A 20,228-nucleotide genomic window follows, 5' to 3' on the forward strand; every position below is an offset into this window, starting at 1 on the left:
TTCGTATTCTTGTATGATACATCCCTAAGCTCAACTTTCTAGTCAAGGTGCCATCTTACAAATTATTTATATATATATATATATATATGTACGTAAAGATTCATAAATATTGTATGCATAGATAGTCATGCAAAATTTTTATTTATTTATACACACACACACAACTATGATGTTGTGGTTTGAACCCAAGACTCTAATATGCAATTGCAAGTCAAGCGTTTCCATTGGACTATACCCCGTTGGCAGATAGTCATGCAATTTAAAATTAGCAATCTTGGTAACATATTACTTGGTAATTACGCATATCTGCATAGGTTGCCTTAACATACAAAATACCGATACAATAAAAAAAAAAAAATAAAAGTAGATTGACATAAAATTTGACACTCATGGTAAAGTGCATATACAGCAAACAAATCTACATTTGCTAGGAGAAACAAGAAACAGAAAAAAAAAGAACAAAACAAAACATAGATGGAGAAACAGGAAAGGAAATCTAAAGAAGCCAATATCATGTTCATAGATGATGACTCCCTTCAATGGAGTGAGAACAGAAAGCAGAAATGGCTTTAGGCCCAAAGCAATGTCACAACAAAAAATAAAACGAGGGCAAGTCCGAAGCAAATTCCAACAATTGCGGTGAAAGCCTGGAAATTGGAATGAAATGAGATTGATGCTTGTAATCAGAACATATAATAGAATTTTTAAAATTCATTGTCACCTTGCCCTGAGACTCAAAATGGAACTTGACACTGAACCATGACAGTCCCCTGTCTACCAAAGGAGCAAGGGCAAGGGCCCTGCATCAAATGGTCCTTGTTAACTCATATAAGAAACACAGGATCACATTCTAAACATTCATACATACTTGGTAGCAATAAAATCATCAAACAAAAAAAAAAAAATTAGATTTTATATATTTCTCTCACAAAATCGAAATTGCAGCCAATGCTGACAAAAGAAGTTACCAACCTTTTTGGCGCCGGTTGCTGTGGGTGACACATATTAAAATTAATTTTAGGTTTTTTCAAGTAACAGCCTATGCTTGAGAAATGAACCTTTAATGTGAGCTATTACTTTAATCACGCACATTAACAATCCAAACATAGGTGTTAATAACTGGATCCTTAAATTAACTCAACACATCCAGCCACAATAAATTATTAAGCATTTTTCAGGAGTTGGATGAAGAACCAGGGATAATTATACTTGAAAAACCAGGAAAATCCCAACAAGCAGAAGTCTTGGCTGCTCAAAAATCATGAAAACCATGACTATATTTTCATAAAACTAACAAATTTAAAAAATGAATTATTGGATCTAGCAACTCACCCTCCAGCTCGTACAAGCTTGGTGACCTGGCTTCCGGCCCACACCATGGCCATTATTTTGAGAAATCTGCAAATCACCAAGTGTTAATATCAATGCTAGATTTGAAGATATTGCATAACCTGGAAAGAAATTTTTTTTAGCAATATTCATATATGAACAATTACCTCTGAACAGCTGGGACGTAACCCATCTTCCCAGGTGCTGGAGCAACATAGAACCTAAAAGGAAAAGAAAACAGTTCAGAGTTGCAATTATTCCACTAAATTTACAAGAGCAACTGCATAGGCAATATAATAATAAATAATAATAATACAATTTATGGAGCCTTATTAGTACATTGTAGCATCCAGTAGTAGCACTGAACACCCAATTTATTTTCTTCAAATGTGGACGTCAAATGAAAATACTTTGACTGCCACAAAGAAGCATGATGACGCTTAGAAAGCAAGGCCATAAAATCCCTAAGAGTTAATAATTCTAGAACATGAAATCCATATGCACAACAAACAAACCAAGACTATATATAATCCCTTATGTGCGATAGAATCGCATTAGAATTTAAAAGACCCAATGTAAAGAAGCTTTTCAGAATCAATGAATAGAAAACTAAGTCATAGAAACAGATGCTCAGGTAAGGCCAATAGAATTCAACAAAACTGCGAAATGGAGTGGTCCTTTACAGGGATATTAGTTGTAACTTGTAATACTATGATGTTTAATACAAGCCAGAAGATATTACCAATACAGCTAATTTGGAGATACTTCACTCACCATACCAAGAGAAATGTCGTAAGATAGTAAGCAGTATTCAGTAGTCCATATGACAATAATCCAGAAATCCCATATCTCCTTAACTTCTTCAAAATCCTGGCAAGTTAAACAAACAAGAAAAAGAGCATCACAAAGGCTCAATGAAGGTTGAAAAGTGAAAGAAGATGGCAAGGTTAACCAAATGTAAGGTAGAATTTTGAACTTATCAATGAACAGAAATTTGTTTAAAAAATAAAGAGGAACATAATACATATAAATAAATAAAAGAAAAAAAACCATATAACAACCAAATGGTCCATTTTGACATTCAAACATCTAGAAGCAATTAAAGGTAGGGTTTAAAAAGAAAAAAATAAAGTAAAACTGACATAAACCTTCTATCCAGTGGGTTGCTAATTTTAGGTACTGTTGAGGTCCCTATGGAGTGTTAATAACTTAATATTAACTTGAATCTTTAACAAAACTTCATACATGCCATGAGAAAAGTCTACAAAATGGCCACATCAACTCATTACATTAGATACATCTGAAAGATATTGCTTAAAAAATCATGCTTGTAGACACTATATCTATTGTGAATGCCCATTTAATATTGTATAACTCTAGATGGTACTGTAATACTTGCACATCATCTAATATCATCCCCTTCACCATCTAGTGGGAACTGGAAAGGTGCCTATTCAGTGCACTAAATTATGTTATCTCACACCAATCAGGAGAAATTTTGACATTATAATTATATGACTAGAACGACAAAGCAACGACTAGAATTCCTCGTGTCAAAATAAATTTTTACACGCTACAAATCTTGATAAAAGAATAAAACAAAAAGGTGTACCTATCTCAGAAAAGGTTTCCTTTTACTTTTATTTATTTATTTATTGTTTGCGTCAATCTACAGGTATAAACTACACAATGTGGGCACTATTTCACAAGCTCAAACCTGGGCTCTTGAAAAGCCCTATCCGTATGGATGAAAATCATGAAATAGGTATCAATATACTCACATGTCATTGTGACTGTCTTAAAAAAATTCACCTCCTCAATTGAAGGATCTAGCTTTAGTATACCTAATTGCTTATGAGATTACCTTCACCATCATAGAGATATCGAGCAGACAAAAACCATTCCATAGGATGACTTCCTAAAAATTCACTCAGCTACAGATCTTATATTTAATCATCTAAGTGACTGACTAACCAGGTGACTAAGTCCCACTTCATAAATGTTACCTTTTGGATAGTCCTCAGCTGTGACTAATTTGCTAATAGGTCAGGTATTTAGAAAACAGAGTAAGATGAATATGAGTTCAAATACTAACTCACTGTCATTACATAACTAACAAAAATCAGTAGCCTTTAGTATTGACCAAAAAAATTGTAAGGCAAGTAGAAAGTACTCATTGGATGTGACAGGTACTCCTTCACCACTATCACTATTTCCAATTGCCCCTAAAATAAATTGAAATTTGGGAAATCATTAGTTCCTACAAATGGATACAAGGAGAGAATAGGAAAAGCATCATAATATACATTTTTTCTTTTATGAAATGAAAAGATGAAATTTTATTTCACAAAAGAAGCTGTACAGCAATGTAGATAAGCAATTCACCATGAATATATGAAAGAAAACAATAATTCATGCTACATCTAGTTTAACAAACCAAAACATATTCATGACACTACAAGCTTTCCAGTCTAGAACAATGTCAAGAAATAGAAGTGTTCCTAAAATCACAAGAAACAGATGCCCAAAGCTCTGCCCAATACTTAACCTTCCACCACACCTCCTCCACTTCCATCCCCCTAACATATTCGAAGATACGTTGGTTTCTTTCCGACCAAAGAGCGAAATGATAGCCACCATCATACAGCCCCATATTACTTTAGCCTTCTTTCCACCACCCAATACTTTAAATTTCTCTCCAAGCAAAGAAAAACAGTCTTTTGGCAACACCCAACCAACAATAATCTCATTAAATAAAGAAACACCATAATTTCCTGCTACATCGGCAAGATAATATATCTTCAAGATATCCTATAATCATCAATACGGTTAAGAATATTATATACCTTGAGATTTAGCGGAGAAGCTTTCAGCATCCGACAACCCATAACCCTGTCCACACACGAAAGAGAACACAGAGACACCTTTCTATCAGAATATTTTACTTCAACCTAAATTAAAGAGGAAAATATTTATGACGTAACAGCAACGCCACCATCCACCATGTTCAAGCCCCTACACATACACTCGCATGTATTATGTATTTTCATTGATTCCCAAACTAATATTGAAACTGTATGAAGTACATACTCTATAGTCATTTAGGCTCATAACATCACTGTACGCCCATATATATTTAATCAACAGTAAACCCAACGGACTAACTCAGACATAAAAAGGTGACATTTTTCTGGGTTTTCCAGGTGAGTTGGACAGAGAAAAACTGCAAACAGTGACACATACTTCAATTTCTCTTATATTATAAAACGATGTTTGTCTTTCACTGAAGTATAAGCAAGTAGAAAGCACACTTCACCTAGTAATGGTAGTTTGACAACATTATTTACCCAAATTAAATAAACAAAAGTAAAAGAATCGCATCTGATGTACATCGTATCCAATCTTTTAGCTTAAAATGCCATTAACACATTAATTCTTATAAAGCAGTTCATGATTTTCATAGGTAACAACGTGAACAGAAAGAGAAATGTTTAATTTTGTAACTCTTGTCAGCATCAGTCCACCTTACATTAGCTACTCAGTTGATGATCCTCAATAACATTTATGGGAGCATTGTAAGTCATTGTTGTCTCGATAATGTAAATTTTCCCCTAAACATTCAATTAAAGTCACCTTAAGCAATTGAACTATCTCCAAAATGCATTAAATTTGTGTGGAATTCTAAATCCTCTTCTGCTCTAGTTTCATCCTTCTTCCTCCATACTTAATACATGCAAATTCAATAGACCTATAGTGGGTCAATCAATTTCAAAATCTTTCTCTACCCTAGTTCATCCTCCCTTCCATACTTTATACATCCAAATGCAATAGACCTCTATTGGGTAATCCCAAAATTTAGTATTTTCTTCCAAATGCAATATAAGCAGGGTCCAATTTGACTCAAAATTAAAATGGTGCAAGACACTACACAATGTTGAACAATAAAGTAAAGAACCCACATTGACATTGTCGTTGCCATTGACTAGGGAGAATCGCTGAAATTGGTTCTTGTGATTCAGCGAAATGTGGCTGAGCTTTGTCAACGAAACCCATGAATTGCTCAAGTACGAGAACTCATAGCAGCCCTAAACACCACCAGGAAAGAAAAGACTACTACAAGAGTAAGAAAAGAACTGAAATGAAATGGAAAAGAATTAATAAATAAATAATAAATAAAAAAGGCGATAATGGGAGGATGCTTACCGGGTTATGCAGAAGGGGAATAGAAACAGCTGTGAGCGCCAGGGAACGGGGCATGATGGAGAGATTGAAGGAGGAGACACAGAAAGACTGTTGCAGCCGCACCAGCTTGCGGGCGCGCGAATTCGCAAACTGGCTTTTATACACTACCACTCTACATTTACGTATTGTACATTTACCCCCCATGTCGCTACATCCCAGCCATGCAAATGATCTAACCACTTAAAGAGATGCCACGTCATCAAGATTTGGGTTATTATATTGGGCCTTGGTCTAATCAGCTAGACCGAAGAAAATACACCAAATTGAAATAGGCCCATGCGATCAGGTGCTTGCCTAGCACGTGAGTTGCAAGAACGAAAAGTTAAATAATGTAGGAGTAAATTGTTTTGGTCGAATCGAGCAACAGCCGAAAGCGAGGACACTTGCGACGGACGAAGAAGAAAGTAGACGGACAGAGAGAGAGAGAGAGTGCAAAAGTTGGCCTGAGATCTGAAGCTTAGGATCTACGGTAAGCTTTTGGTTCTTCTTCTTCCTCTGGGTTTGTGATGCTATCTGAGGTTCCTAATTGCAGGAATTTTCAATTTTGCGAAACTCGTTTTTTTTTTTTTTAAATAATAATTATTGATATTTATTTTTAATTAAAACAAAATGAAAAAAAAAAATTCTGATGCAAATTATTGTACCCTTGTTTCCAATTTTAGTCAGCCCTTGTCCTTAACGAGGTTTTTGAATGGAATGGAGTTGTATCCAATTTCTGTTGAAATTCAGGGCATTGTTTTTGTGCCCTGAGGTATATTGCTCAAAAAAGCAATGGACTTTGGGTCAATTACGATTATGTGAATATCTTCATCCATTTTGTTTTTAAAAATTGTCGGTTTGATTTCGTTCAGGTCTGCGTTTGGTTTTTTTTTTTTTTTGGAAGTTCCTTTTAAGGGTTGTAGTTGGTTCAATCAGAGTTTAGTCTTATTTTTAGGTAATTTAGTTTTTCAATTAGGATTTTTATGAAGCCTGTGTAAATGGGTCAGTTTCGCTTCATCATCTATGATCTAAGTCTAACATATTCATTGTTCAAGTTTTGATTGAATGGATTGTATGTATATAAGCTGATGGTATCTTCTGTCGAAGGTATTGTGTGTTAAGAGAATTGGGACTTTGTGGAAAGGATTTTGGTTATTCCGGTTGTGACTTGTGAAAGGGAGGCCAACAAGGTCAAAGTCATGGGACTTGTAGGTGCTTGGTTCATCACGGGCATAACTGTGTGTGTCTGTTTGTGCATTATATTACAGGAAAGGTATTCAAATTCTGAACGATATCATCATCGAGCGCTTTGTCGAGTTTTGCTTGCATGCAAGAAAGAAATGGATCCCGGTCGCTATGGTCTTCAGCAAGGATGGGATAATAACAGCGTAATTGTGGTTTCCTCCTTAATAAATCACCTATATGGGATGAATCATGATAAATACAAGAATTTATTAGGGCCCAATCTGACTGTCCATTTTTTTGGGAGAAAAATGAGAGAAAGCCATGGGGCAATGAGGATATGGACTGACTGGATTTGCCTAACCTCATATCATCATTGATCTGTTGCTGACATTACCTTATTCTCTTGAATCCACAGGCTCTGGAGGGGTATGCTGCAGTCCATGAGCCAAACTTTCGGTGAGTGCTACTGACTGTTGCTTTTCATCTTCATTACGGTAATTTAGAACTCATAGGAAAAATTGGCTCCTTAAATTTGTATGAAGAGCAGATTGAGATTAACTTTTTAGTTCTACTGCCCAAATTTCGTTAATGGTTGTGAACCAATATCTGTCATTGGTACTGTCTGAATATTCCCTTTAATTTTGTCATCAATCTTTTTAATTGGGTGCATTGTGTTACATTATATCTTCTCCTTTTGTCCCATATTATAATTATTTTTTGGCAGGGTCGGTGGTTCATACGATGAAAGGAGGTTTATAGATGAAAGATACTCAAGGGATGACGTCTATCCAAGAAATGCTTTTCACCGCGATGTTTTGGATAGGGATAACTATCCACCACCACCTCATGCTGTTGGTGTATGGCCACATTCAAGAAGAAGAAGTTATGAAGAAGAAATTCCCGTTGATAGGGATAGGAGACATGAGAAACAATACATTGATTCATATCATGAGATGGATAACTTCGTGATCATGAGATTGATACATTTCAGGAATTTGATAAATTTCGAGATAGCTATCGCGGTATTGATAGCTATCGTGATCCTGGATTTGACAGGATTGCAAGGCTTGGTGGACGTGATCGTGATGATTATGCATATGATGATTTTGACTATAGGTCCCGTGCTACCCATCAAAACAGAGAGGAGAGTCGTGAAAGGGATTATGACTATGGCCGACACAGTTATGATTCTGATTATGACAGAGGTAGTAGGAGAGATAGCAATTGGAGGCGTCGTGGATCTCGTGAATCTCGTGACCGAGAGCGTGAGAAGAAATGTTTGAGTAGGGAAAGAGAACAGAGTCCACATAGAAGGCATGAGCGTTCTCGCTCCCGGTCCATTTCTCGCGGGCATGATGATCGTCCTAGATCAAGGTCCCCTAGAGGTCGAAGCCATGGACGAAGTCATCGAGAGGACAGCTATGATGATGGACGGCATGAGAGAACTGATAGGCGAAGGGACCGTGATGAGAAACGCCAGAGAGAGCATTATTCTGTGGTATGTTTTGCATCTTTCTGTTCAACCTAATTGCCTATGTGTTTACTGTATGCAGGATGACTTACTGAGTATGGTGTTCTTTTGTAGGCCCCATCTGCAACTATTGTTGTGAAGGGTCTTTCACAGAAGACGACTGAGGAAGATCTATACCAGATCCTTGTAATATGTCATCTGATGTTTTGTTATGAATACCACATTTCTACTTCTCTCTACGTTTTGATAACCTTGCAATTTGTATATCCTTCAGACTGAATGGGGACCCCTTAGACATGTCCGTGTGATCAAAGAACGTAATTCTGGCATCTCTCGTGGATTTGCTTTTATTGATTTTCCTTCTGTGGTATGTATCATTCTTTTCGTATAAATGTTTTGCATTTGATTTGAATACAAATAATTCACAATGGAGTTTCTGTTTGTTTAATAGGGAGCAGCATGCGCTATGATGGACAAGATTGGGGATGATGGACTTGTGGTGGATGGCCGAAAGCTTTTTTTTGAGTACAGGTGTTTTTTTGTTGGTCCTACTTTACTGGATGAAGTCTTAATATAACCATCACCGAAGTGTGGTAGCATTATTTTGTCATTGTGAAATATATATATATATATATATATATATATATATATATATATAGAGCTTCCATTCTTATTTGAGGGACACCCTTGTAGGGCTCACTCCACATTGTATTTCGCTATTCCTAATCGTGGATTTTATATATCCTGTCTTTCTTAACTGATGACAAAATAGATACAAGAAGTGAGTAGAACTCGAATTCAAGAGAACTGGAAATGCAGATTTATAAAACTATTGGGTTGGAGAGGGATGATCGTGTTCTTAGTTGTTTGAACCCCACTGGGAAATGCCAGTTTGTTTTCTCGGGTGGTGGTAAGGGTAAAATTTAGTAAAGGTGAAGAAGACTGCATAGTTAACGTAAACAATAAAGGACATCTTGCATGATGTGTGGATACTAAATGCCTCAATAAATGAAGGATTTTCTTTCTGTGTCAGATGTATTCTCAGCTGTCAGATGATGCAAATGCTGAAAGTGTGGTTTTGTTTTTGTCCCTGGAATGGGACCCATATTATTTTTCTATGAGTGTACTTATTTCCATTTTGAACTGTGTTTTGTTGCAGTAGTAAGCCGACTGGGGGTTCAGGTGGATCTTTTGGTCAGGAGAATGCTGTGAAATCAGGCCATAATAACCGTAAAAGCATCACAGTGCCCTCTGATTGGATGTGCGTTAGTTGTGAATATGTTAATTTTGCAAGGCGGACATCCTGCTTTCAGGTGTGTTTTTTTTTTTTTTTTTTTTTTTTTCTGTTACAAGGTATTAATTTCTTTTTGTCTTGATATATTTTGACGAATTAACCCTCCATCATGTAATAGTAAAGTGCTAAATGCATACCAACAATGTTGCCTTTTCTGGGAAGAACAGCTGCACTTATGTGCTTGGAAATATTCCATTATATGACTTAAGGTGGTTTTGTTAAAGACCTTCTGTGCTTTTGTGGTAGAATTTCAATTCTGCTATGTTTAGATACAGTGCTTTGGGAACGAAATCTTTTGTGTCCAAGTAAATATGTAACTATGGTACAATAGAAAAGAAATTTTTATTGTTTTATTATTTTAGAAAACAAAATTTTCAACATGCATAACTGTGTAATGTATGTGGATTAGTTTATTTTTTCTTAAGAATAATTAATGTAAGTTGATTATCAAAAAAGGAAAAAAAAAATTTCATGTAGGTTAGTGAGTCTCTGTTTTCCTCCTTTGTTGCAGTGCAATAAGGCACGAACTGAGGATGCTCCGGCAGCAGATATTTCTTTATCCAATCAAATGACTTCAGCAAAGAAAGGATCTGAAGCTGGTTAGTCTACCTTGTTTCTTTTAGCTGGCGTAATTAAGTATTAATTTTTATGAACTTAACTGAGTATATATGTCATTAGGTCCTACTCATGTTTTGGTTGTTCGTGGACTGGATGAAAATGCTGATGAGGATATGCTGCGCTATGAATTTTCCAAACATGCCGCAATTAAGGTGCAAATGCTGAACAAATTGAATTCTTTTTATTTATTCATTTAGTATCATCTTGAAGTTAAACAAGACAGATTTTTTTTTTTCTATCTAGCATGTGCATCGGAGATTTATTGATATTATTTTGCAGGATCTTCGTCTTGTTAGAGACAAATTTACTCATGTTTCAAGGGGATTTGCATTTGTACATTTCCATTCGGTATGCCAGCTTTTTTTCCCTCCCCTTTTCCGTTATTCAGTTGGTTAAATGTTGTAATTTTATTGTCTTCCATTTTTTCTGGTATTCATTTGCGTGGCCTTAATGTTCTGATTCAAGAATTTAAAGACACTGAAGTTAACTGATGTTAGGGACGAGGAAAGGATGTGAGCTGTTAAAATCACAGAACTTAAATATAAAAGAAAATGCTACTTATCTCCCAACTTATATTTACAGAACTTAATGTAAAAAATTTTAAAATGTACATGTTCAGAACTTATGAGTATAATTGTACAGATCTTATATATGGTCATCATATGCTGAGTTTTTATTTGTAGGGTAATTGTATCACTTCTACTTTATAAGCTCCTTTCCAATAGGGAAATGATGTTTTGAACATTTTTATTTGCTGGTTATGTGAGGAAATGTGGTGTGACTAGATTTAAATTTGTATGTTCCTGACCAAAAGATTGGGCAAAATGTTTCTGTGGGATGTATTAGGGAGTTGGCAGCTCACTTTGATGGGGTCTCCCAATGCTGAACTATATTTTAATAGAGCTCCTTTAACTAACCAAATAAGTTAAAATGAAGTTGCTATAAATGTTATGCCATATGAACTTCTATAACCTGATCAATGAAAATGATTTTCTAGATGTGTGATATGATCATGGTTTGCATCCAGATGTCTGATATGGTTTTCTATACTTACGATTACACACAATCAAGGGCATAAACAAAACCCATCTAATTCAAACTGTTATTGTACATATTCAGAAGTGTGATATGTTGATGCCTTTCATCTAAAAAACTGCATCCCTCTACCCAATTCTTTTGATCTGAGATTTAACATGTTGGCATGAGGTTGTCCGAAAAAGAAACCTGTCTGCATGTGCACCTCTTGTTTTGAGGCTTAAAAGTTTTTTGCATTCGTAGTGGGGTAAGTTGGAGTTGTAAAACATCTTGTGTTTAAATCATGTAAAGAATGAGGAAAAAAATAAAAAATAAGAATTTTTAAGTCCTCAAAATTTCCCTCGCAGGTTATTTCTCCTCTTCCTTATTCTATTTTTTTTTATCAATTGGCTTTTAGTCTCAAAGGCTGTGTGGGTGCATGTATTGTGTTGTCTTTCTGCTAATGTTGATTAACTTTATCGTGCTTGGTTAAAATTGTGTAAATGGTACACTTTATTACAATTTCTTGCTCTCTAGTATTCCAGAAGTAGAAGTATAATAACTTCCTTAAAGATGCCTTAGTTGTAAAAGCTTGATTTATTTATTATTATATTTTAATTACGCTTTGGTTGCAAGTCTTTTGTGTTTCAGGGCGACAGAGTTACAAGACTGTACTTATGAGTTATTAAGTACAGTCTAGGAACTCGGTCACCCCCCTGATGGACGTGTTCTTCATTTCTATCTGTCTTCCAAAGTGAGATGTGAAGAAACAAAGAAATCAGCGCAGTATTTTGTTTTAAGCTGCAACCCTATGATTTTCAGGTGGGAGATGCTACAAAAGCTCTTGAAGCAACAAATGGAACAACACTTGAGAAGAATGGGCAAATTTTGAGAGTAGCATATGCAAAGAGCATTCTTGGTCCAGGATCTTCACAGTCAAGCAGCTTGGCAGCTGCGGCAATTGAGGCAGCCACCTTTGCGCAACAGGTTTCTCTTAAAATAATTTTATACGTTTTTTACATCTGTTTTGTTGACTTATATGATACTTCTTATATATATATAAACTTTATATTAATTGTAAGCACTTGAACAACAAATATAATATTTTTAGATCACGTGATTATTAGAATAATTTTTGAAGAATAATGGAAAGCAGACGTTCATGAGAGTTAAAAATGTTTTGGTTCACCACATAGATGGAAGACATTACATGTCTAAAGATTTCCATAACTTTAAGATGAGTAATTAAATACTCAAATACTCAAATCTCAAATATTTAGATATATCTGCTGTACATGGCTGCCATTTAATTAGTTGTGTGGTCAGAATTTGTGTTAAGTATTATCTCATGATTAATGGAGATTCCCAAGGCCAGAGTATACTTATTTGACAATGTGGAAAAGTTGATTCTTGATTTTTTTTTTATTACTTATAAAAAAGCTGGTGAATAATTTATCGACAATAATAATACCACCTGTACAAGGAATATATTCTACGAGGGCTGAATTATTAGGAAGCATTAAATTCTGAGGAACTTTGTACTTTTAATTGTAATAAAAGGTAGCTGATTAAGTTTTTGTTATACATTCAAATTACAAGTTTGAGTCTTCGCAGATGAAAAATCATAAATTTTGTTAATTATACACAATCAGTTCACATCAATCTTTTCAAGCTAAAAGAATACTCAGTCTGACAATGAACTGGTTTTATGGGGTTGAATGGGTACTAAACCAATTCAGTTAAAATTCAAATAGAAAGTGAAGCTGCCTTGGTCAGTTGACCACCCTCCGGAAAATGCCCACCGCAATAGAGGACTATGTATGAAAAAGACCTACTAGGGTGAGTAGCAGATATTTAAGCTTTTGGATTGACTAGTTTCCAAGAAAACAGAAGATAGACCATAATGATTCTTACAAAATTTCATATTAAGTCACGACCTTGTAACCCAAGAAAAGAGAAGAGAACCATTATGCTCAATGCTTTCCATTAGTTTGAGTAAGAGGAATTTGAAGAGGAGAAATTTATGACGTTTGGAACTGTTTTGCTGGTATTTTGTTATGTTACATTATGATATAATGGATATGCAGGGGCAATGAACAGCTTATGTGAACTAGGACAGGTTAGGTTAACTTGCCCATGTAAGTTAGACAGGTTTGGTAAACTTGTTTAGTATAATCGTATAGTGGGCTTAGGGCTGCACACAAGTACTCTCAAACATTCCGCGGATCAGATTTGGTCTCATTTTTTACTCATTAACGCAATCCCTTATTCACAATCTTGAAATTTCAAAAGCATCCCTTCTTGGGAAAAGATTAGTCTGTTGAAATTCAAGGTATGATGGTCGTTAATGTTGCAGGGTAACCACCCCAACTGTGTGTTGCTTTGATTATAGCTACTTTTCTTTTTCTTGTTGGAGAAAAAAAAAATCTAAAAAGAGGAGACCAGTCGCCTCTGTTTGTCTATACAACCCGTTTAGTCAACAGTCTGTTGTTTTTGCTTTCTTGTATATGTCACTGTGTATTTTACTGAATCTTAGGCTCTCTTTTTTCATATTGGTTTTTATTTTTATTTTTTTGTATAGTATGATTCTGTTGGTTGGGCACCAAAGGAATATAATCCAGATGACAATCAATCCACTGGAGGGGAGCAAAATGGCGGGGAGATGGCAGTACAACAAGATGGTTTGGCTCCACAATCTGGTTTTGTGTGGGATGAGGCATCTGGTTATTACTATGATGCTGCTTCTGGGTTCTACTATGATCCAAATACAGGTTCTTTTTTTAATCAATAAATACAGGTTCTTCTATTTGTATTTCATTTTCCCCCTTGTTCCATTGCATCGTACAAAGATGGTTATGAACCAAGCCTTTATGATTTTTTTATTTTCTTACTTTTGAATCTTTTTGGTGGATTCACGGGACAAAAGGTTCCGACCAAATTACATATAACATATCAAATTACTGAATTTTGATATCATTTCTGAGTGCTGCAAGTGTAGTGTAGATTCTAATTTCAAACTATTTATTGGCTGTAATAATGGATGAAGTACAAAGTTCTTTCTCCGGTATTTTGGGTTGGAGGTGATGACGGTGGGAGAGGTATTCATGTTCTGGAAGTTGAATAGAAGGCAGGGGATGGCACAGGTTTGGTTTGCTTGGGTTAAAGCCCAACACCAATCCAACCCTAGATGCTCATGTAGACATAAATAACAATTTGATATTGACCAATGGACTATTGAAGCCAAGGAAACCCAGCCCCAAAAAAATAGGTTAAGTAGGCTTGTATTTGTCGTATGTGCTTGTTGACAAATGCTGTAAGAAGATACCAAGTCTCAAATGTTAAACAAGACTCCATTGAGAGCCCATGTTGTTGACGGATATAGTCTGCAGGGAATCCTATAACCAGTAGTAGACAAGAAACTCTCCTATATGAATACAAATATACAAATTTATAAATAAACCCAATCCTAGACATGTATTTATAAAAAAACCCAAGCACTTTAAAATTCAACCATAAAGTTAACATAAATGGGTTTTGAGTTGTGTAATGATCTTGGGTTTTTTTATAATTTCAACCCCCATTTTGGGTGTTTTAGTGAAACTCCCATAAAAATATGCATAAAAATTCAGACAGATTAGTCAGGTTGGGTAAAATGACCATGACCACCCCTAATAAAAGTGTACCCCCTCTCCCGCCACCCAATGGCCTGAAGAGAATCCTATAACCAGTAATAGACAAGAAACTCTCTGATATGAATAAAAGATGCAAATTGTTTGAATTCAGACAGGTTAGTCGGGTTGGGGGTGATTCTGTCAGACTCCTGATCTGCTTGCCTGAATATGTTTGATGTATTTCCCTGTTATGTTCAAACTGGAGTATCACAGTAGAGGCCTTTTCCTTTTTCTCCACATATAATGCTATTGCTTATAAAACTAAATTCAGGGACCAGGGAGCTCTAATAGTCATCTAATGTTTAAGTAGCTTAATATTGTGTGCTGTCATAGATGTTGTAATTGGATGAACTTATTCAATGAGTGGGTTTTAATTTGCCACTCTGTTCCTTGCCCTCACACACACACATACACTCTCTCTCTCTCTCTCTCTCTCTCTCACTCACGCACACACATGTGAGCACAATTTTCTAATCCATGTTTCATGGTTTATGCTTATGTACATTTTTCAATGTAGGTCTTTACTATGATGGGAACAACGGGATTTGGTATTCATATGACCAGCAAACTCTGCAATACATCCCTTGCACTGATCAGAATGATAACAAAACATCTGTTAATCAATCTGAGCTTTCCAAGGCATCGGATGCTTCAAGTAATAAAAAAGTAGTAATCTCTGCACCAGCTACAACCTCAACACCATTTGAGAAAGCTGCATCATTACCAGATGCCATCCAGGCAGCTGCAGAGAAAAAAGAGAAGGAAAAGGCAAAAGAGATCAAATTGGCTTCAAAGAGCAGTATTTTGGCTAACAAGAAGAAAATGAGTAATGTGTTGACGATGTGGAAGCAGAGGAGTCACGAAGGGCAAGCAACCCGTGTAGCTCTGGATGAGAATCAGCCAAGCGTATCAGCTGATGACAGGCCAGCTTCTTCTGTGCAGTCTACAAAGAGTAAGTTTAAAATTGACGTGACAACCACAAAGGAGAATACTACACCCAGTTTGAGGGTTAGTACAACTGTTTCTGCTGCAGAGACTGCTGGTTTGGAGTCTCCAGTCATGCCAAGGCCTGTGAGCAACAGCATAGGGGGCACACTGATGGGAGTCATAAGGGGCTCTGGAAGAGGTGTGGTGAAATCAGATACCTCGTTTTCAGGATCATCTGGCGGAGTTTCCATTCCTTCAACTTCTGCTGCATGCATGGTATCTGCATCAACAAATGCTGATACCCCCACGGTTTTGACTCCCTTCAGAACAGATGCATCTGCATTGGGTTCTTATACACCACCTGTGGCTGCTGGGAGTGGAAAGAGAAGATTTTCTGAACTGCCAGTAGCTCCTGCTTCTGCTCCTAAAGAGCCTCATACTGCATATAGGGATCGTGCAGCCGAGAGAAGGAGCTTGTATGGTTCTTCATTGTCGTTTGGAGATGATTCGTCGGATCTTGGTTTTGGGGAGTCAAGTAAGCTTTCTTAAGAATATGTTTCCGATCGGCTTGCCCCTTTTTTCTTTCTTACAAGCTCAATCTATAAATGTGCCTCAACCTAGTTCCAGTTATTAAAACCATCTATCATGCTACCTATCATACTGGTCTGCATAATTGATTGGAACATGTCAGCTAAATTTAGTTCTTCAGTACCCAAACAGGGTTGTCCAAGTTGGATGAGTCATTTTTCTATTTCACAATATTTGAATTGACTTGTAAAATATCCTGTGGTTACTATTTTCTACTGTCAAGATCGAGATTCTGCATCAAGGAAGGGTTCTTTTGATTCAATGCCCTTTCCCCCCGGTGTCGGTGGAGGACGTGCGGTTGGAGATGCCAACATTGACAGTTACGAGGTGATTACAGCTGAAAAAGCAATTGATGAGAGCAATGTGGGCAACAAGATGCTTCGCAACATGGGCTGGCACGAAGGCTTGGTATCATATCCTTCTTTTGCACTTGAAGATTATTCTAAATTTTTAGCTTACCTCACTAACTTTACCTCACGAAATAAATCCCAAATCTCCCAATTGCTGAAGGTGGAGTTTAATTCTTGTACAATAATAAGAAATCTTACCAGTTGAATGAGCCAACACCCTCAAAATTCTATTAACTATGCATTTGCTTGAATGTTTTAAGAAATCCCCCTTGTTTCTCTGATGAAATGATTCCGCAGTTCCCTATTTTTTTTTTCTATAGATCAAAAAGTGAATTTGGTAGATGTTATTTTCTTATTTTCTAACCATATATATTTTGTGGATTGCGTCCTTTTCTCCTTTTGCTATTCATCTGATCACAGGGGTTGGGAAGAGATGGAAGTGGAATGGTAGAACCAGTGCAGGCTCAGTCGGTGGAAAGGAGAGCAGGACTTGGGAGTCAACAGAAGAAGTTAGATCCTACTCTGGAGGTGCAGGCTGGAGATAGTTACAAAACACTCATTCACAAGAAGGCACTGGCCAGGTTCCGGGAGATGTCGTAAGACAATATAAGGAACCGATATTTTGATTTATATTTTCCTTGGAAGTAGATATAGATTAAGCTACTTAGGGATGATGACTGGAACAAAGCAATGGAAGCAGATGTGGAGCAAGTGGCCAATGTTGTCGATTATTGTTTATGCTTCCCTTTTTCAAAGGTCTCTTGGGGACCTTGTGAAAAATTGCTCTCTAGCACTTGATAGTGATACATTTTTTTGTGTGAAGGATAAAACTGTACCTTTCGTCTTTCAAGTGTACATCAGTTTAGTGAAAGTAAAAGAATTACTTTTAAAGAAAAACAAATACTTCGATTTACATTTTTACAGAATTACTTATCAGGATACTAGCGATAAAAGAAACCAAATCTAAATCTAAACATAGAATGTGTCTCAAAACACTTATCATCTCAAGTTTGTTGTAATCGTAATGGCAGGCGATACACGATCCGCTTTTACACTAGTTCATTTGTTGAATTGGGATTCCAGTTCAGAATCCTTATGCCACAAGGACTCCCAAAAAGGGACTTCTACACAAGTTCATTTGTTGAATTGGGATTCTAGTTCAGAATATTTGCCTCAAGGACTCCCAAAAAGGAAAGATTCTGTTCTTTCAAAAAGTTCCTCTTGTTTGTACCAAAATTTGTTTTTTTCTCATGTTTTGCCAGAAAAAGAATTTAAGGAAAGCCTTCTTTGACCTGGGAAAAAAAATGATTTTAAGGAAGCACATTGTTGATCGCCAATTCTTGTACAACTTGTGGCCAGTATTTGGCAAATACCCATTCTCTATTGCTCAGCCAGAGCATGGAACCCAGGTGCTTATGGACGGCGTTTTCATCAAATCAGCTCATGAATGTCAATCAGATTCTATGGGTCCGAACAACAAATTTCGTTGCTGAGATATAAGTTGGCTCCTTTATGAAAGTTGTTCCAATGAAAGTCTAGTATAACATATGCAACTTTGGGATCACTCTAACTATTGTAGCCCTTTCGGACTGTCACGCACTGTAACATATTTAGAGAAGGAGTTAGTTGGCTGCGAACCAACCATTTTTAGTTAATGAAGAAATATGGGGGATAAAGTAAATATTAAAATAATGAAAAATGCTTTGACAAACTATGTTGATGTTCACATGTAAAGGAAGAAAACAATTAAAGATTGTTTGTGAGAGCAAAAAGAGAAAGAATAAAGAAAGAAAGAAGAAGGAAGGAGAGCGGCAATAGGAATCAAGTCCTAGGCATCTCCGCCATGGCCAAATGTTGCCCTCAAAACATGCAAAACCTATCTTCGGCCATGAACAAAAAAGAAAAATTGACCAAATTTTGAGGGCCACATTTAGCTATTTAACTCTCCTCCCAGGCCATTTGTAGTCCAGCTATAGTCAGGCTAAATTTTTTTGTGGGCCCAGCGGCCAGCGCATGTGATGTCCAAAGAAGGGAAAGTATAATGTGTGGTTGTGAGCATAGAACCTCTCGTGCAACTGCAGATCCAAAGGCTGATATTAAAAACGTGCTAACGTCAGCTAGCCCTTACCTCTTTTTTTAACCTTCTAAATATTTTTAAATTCGTACTTTCTTAATATATAAAAAAAATATTTTTTTATCACAAATGGTCCCTGAGGTTTGCGAAATTATCACATTTGGTTCTTTATGTTTTTGTATGATATTATTGGTCCCTTATGTTACACCTCACACATCAATTTAGTCCCGCCGTCACGTTCAGTCAAAATTTTCTGTTAGATTGCTAACGTGGATTAAACAATGTTTTAAATATTTTGGGTTTTATCACAAATGATCCTTGAGGTTTGCGAAATTATCACCTTTTGTCCTTTATTTTTTTGTTGTTGACATTATTGGTCCTTATGTTACACCTCACATATCAATTTGATCTCATCATAAGATTTCGTTAAATGTTTTTGTTAAATTGCTAACATGACACAAATGTATTGAATTTTGAATAATACTAATCCCTAAAATTAACTGAGTAAACCCTATTAACTAACTATTTATTGAATTACTAATTTATCTTAAAATAAAATGACTAAAAAATATATATTGAATTTTGAAACAAATATAATTTTAATAAGTACACACTACTCACCATATTCAACCCTAATCAAATCAATCCCTCAGATCAATTAGTAATTCATTGGGCAAGAACATAATAAAATGAAATTTATCTCAAAATAACGGCCTACAGAATTGACAACTTTTAGTACCATGTTCTCCAGACCACATTAATGTCGGCAAGTTTGCAATGTCTATCTAATATGATATCTACCACAACACATCATGCCCAGTACCAAGAATTACACATCCAAATTTATTTCTCTTCTGTTTCATGCATGATCATGAACTTGAAGCCCTTTTGAATACTACAGCCTCCAGACTCCTTACCTATCAAACTTGTTATAAACTTAATTCTCAAATGGGTTTGGTGTTGTGTGATATAGTGTATCAAAGGTATTTTTGGTAGTTAAATAGGGTGTACTTAGTTAATTTTACATTTTGATTTAAATATTATGGTGCACTTAGATCATAAGATGTATTCAATTAATTTTAGGGTTCATGTTTAGCAGCACTATAAAAAATTAGTTTTTGAAACGTTAACTTTTTTTTTTTCTTCTCTTTTTATGTTATAAATGTATATAAATTTTTTTTCTTTTAAAAAAATTATGAAACATATTCGAAAATTTATTAAGATTCCTTCAAGATACACACATGGACATGAAAGTTTATCGAACGTACATGTGTCATATCTAGAATATTATCTCTAAATAGTAGTTTAATTAAATTAAACAATATATAGTATTGGAATGTATGAGTGTTGTACCATAGTTTTTCTCAAAATAATAAAATATGGAGTGCCCTAAAATATAGCATTGCATGGCTAGAGATGGAAAAAATTTAACCCTACACTACTTCTTTAAAATAATTAATAATTTTGAGATGCTAAAATTATAGCC

The 20,228-nt window shown here is 35.8% G+C and overlaps 2 protein-coding genes across 4 annotated transcripts; one reads left to right on the forward strand and one right to left on the reverse strand.

Moving 5' to 3' along the window:
* Positions 1-355: 355 nt before the first annotated feature.
* On the reverse strand, positions 356-5,673 carry LOC103330759 (Gag-Pol polyprotein/retrotransposon). 3 transcript variants are annotated; one of them, XM_008233369.3, is made up of 9 exons: positions 5,533-5,673; positions 5,289-5,414; positions 4,176-4,221; positions 3,503-3,554; positions 2,109-2,199; positions 1,497-1,550; positions 1,333-1,398; positions 722-800; positions 356-647 (listed from the first exon to the last, which is right to left on the reverse strand). In XM_008233369.3, the coding sequence occupies exons 1-8, from the start codon at positions 5,584-5,586 to the stop codon at positions 735-737; spliced, it is 555 nt and encodes a 184-aa protein (XP_008231591.1). In that variant the 5' UTR covers positions 5,587-5,673; the 3' UTR covers positions 356-647; positions 722-734. The 3 variants fall into 3 exon arrangements, with proteins under 3 accessions (XP_008231591.1, XP_008231590.1, XP_008231589.1); XM_008233368.2 differs by having other exon boundaries at positions 2,104-2,199; XM_008233367.3 differs by having other exon boundaries at positions 356-800; positions 2,104-2,199.
* Positions 5,674-5,902: 229 nt separating this feature from the next.
* Positions 5,903-17,569, forward strand: SUA (suppressor of abi3-5). Its single transcript, XM_089051680.1, is given in 17 exon segments — positions 5,903-6,040; positions 6,819-6,938; positions 7,151-7,191; positions 7,460-7,695; positions 7,698-8,233; positions 8,321-8,392; positions 8,481-8,573; positions 8,658-8,737; positions 9,366-9,519; positions 10,012-10,099; positions 10,179-10,270; positions 10,398-10,466; positions 11,955-12,119; positions 13,714-13,903; positions 15,321-16,265; positions 16,542-16,726; positions 17,089-17,569. Coding segments are annotated over 16 exon segments (3,174 nt in total). The 5' UTR covers positions 5,903-6,040; positions 6,819-6,890; the 3' UTR covers positions 17,269-17,569.
* The last annotated feature ends 2,659 nt before the right edge of the window (positions 17,570-20,228 follow it).

Source organism: Prunus mume, linkage group LG5 (assembly GCF_029339155.1).
Source record: "Prunus mume cultivar Tortuosa linkage group LG5, ASM2933915v1, whole genome shotgun sequence".
In the NCBI taxonomy this organism is placed as follows: domain Eukaryota; kingdom Viridiplantae; phylum Streptophyta; class Magnoliopsida; order Rosales; family Rosaceae; genus Prunus; species Prunus mume.

Excerpts from the sequence above, each read along its gene's own strand:
- LOC103330759 (XM_008233367.3), bottom strand. The coding sequence starts at position 5,586 with ATGCCCCGTTCCCTGGCGCTCACAGCTGTTTCTATTCCCCTTCTGCAT. Across the intron at positions 4,222-5,288 it reads ATGGCAACGACAATGTCAAT|GGTTATGGGTTGTCGGATGC; the intron begins GTGGGTTCTTTA and ends GTGTGTGGACAG. Across the intron at positions 3,555-4,175 it reads CTTCTCCGCTAAATCTCAAG|GGGCAATTGGAAATAGTGAT; the intron begins GTATATAATATT and ends AATTTATTTTAG.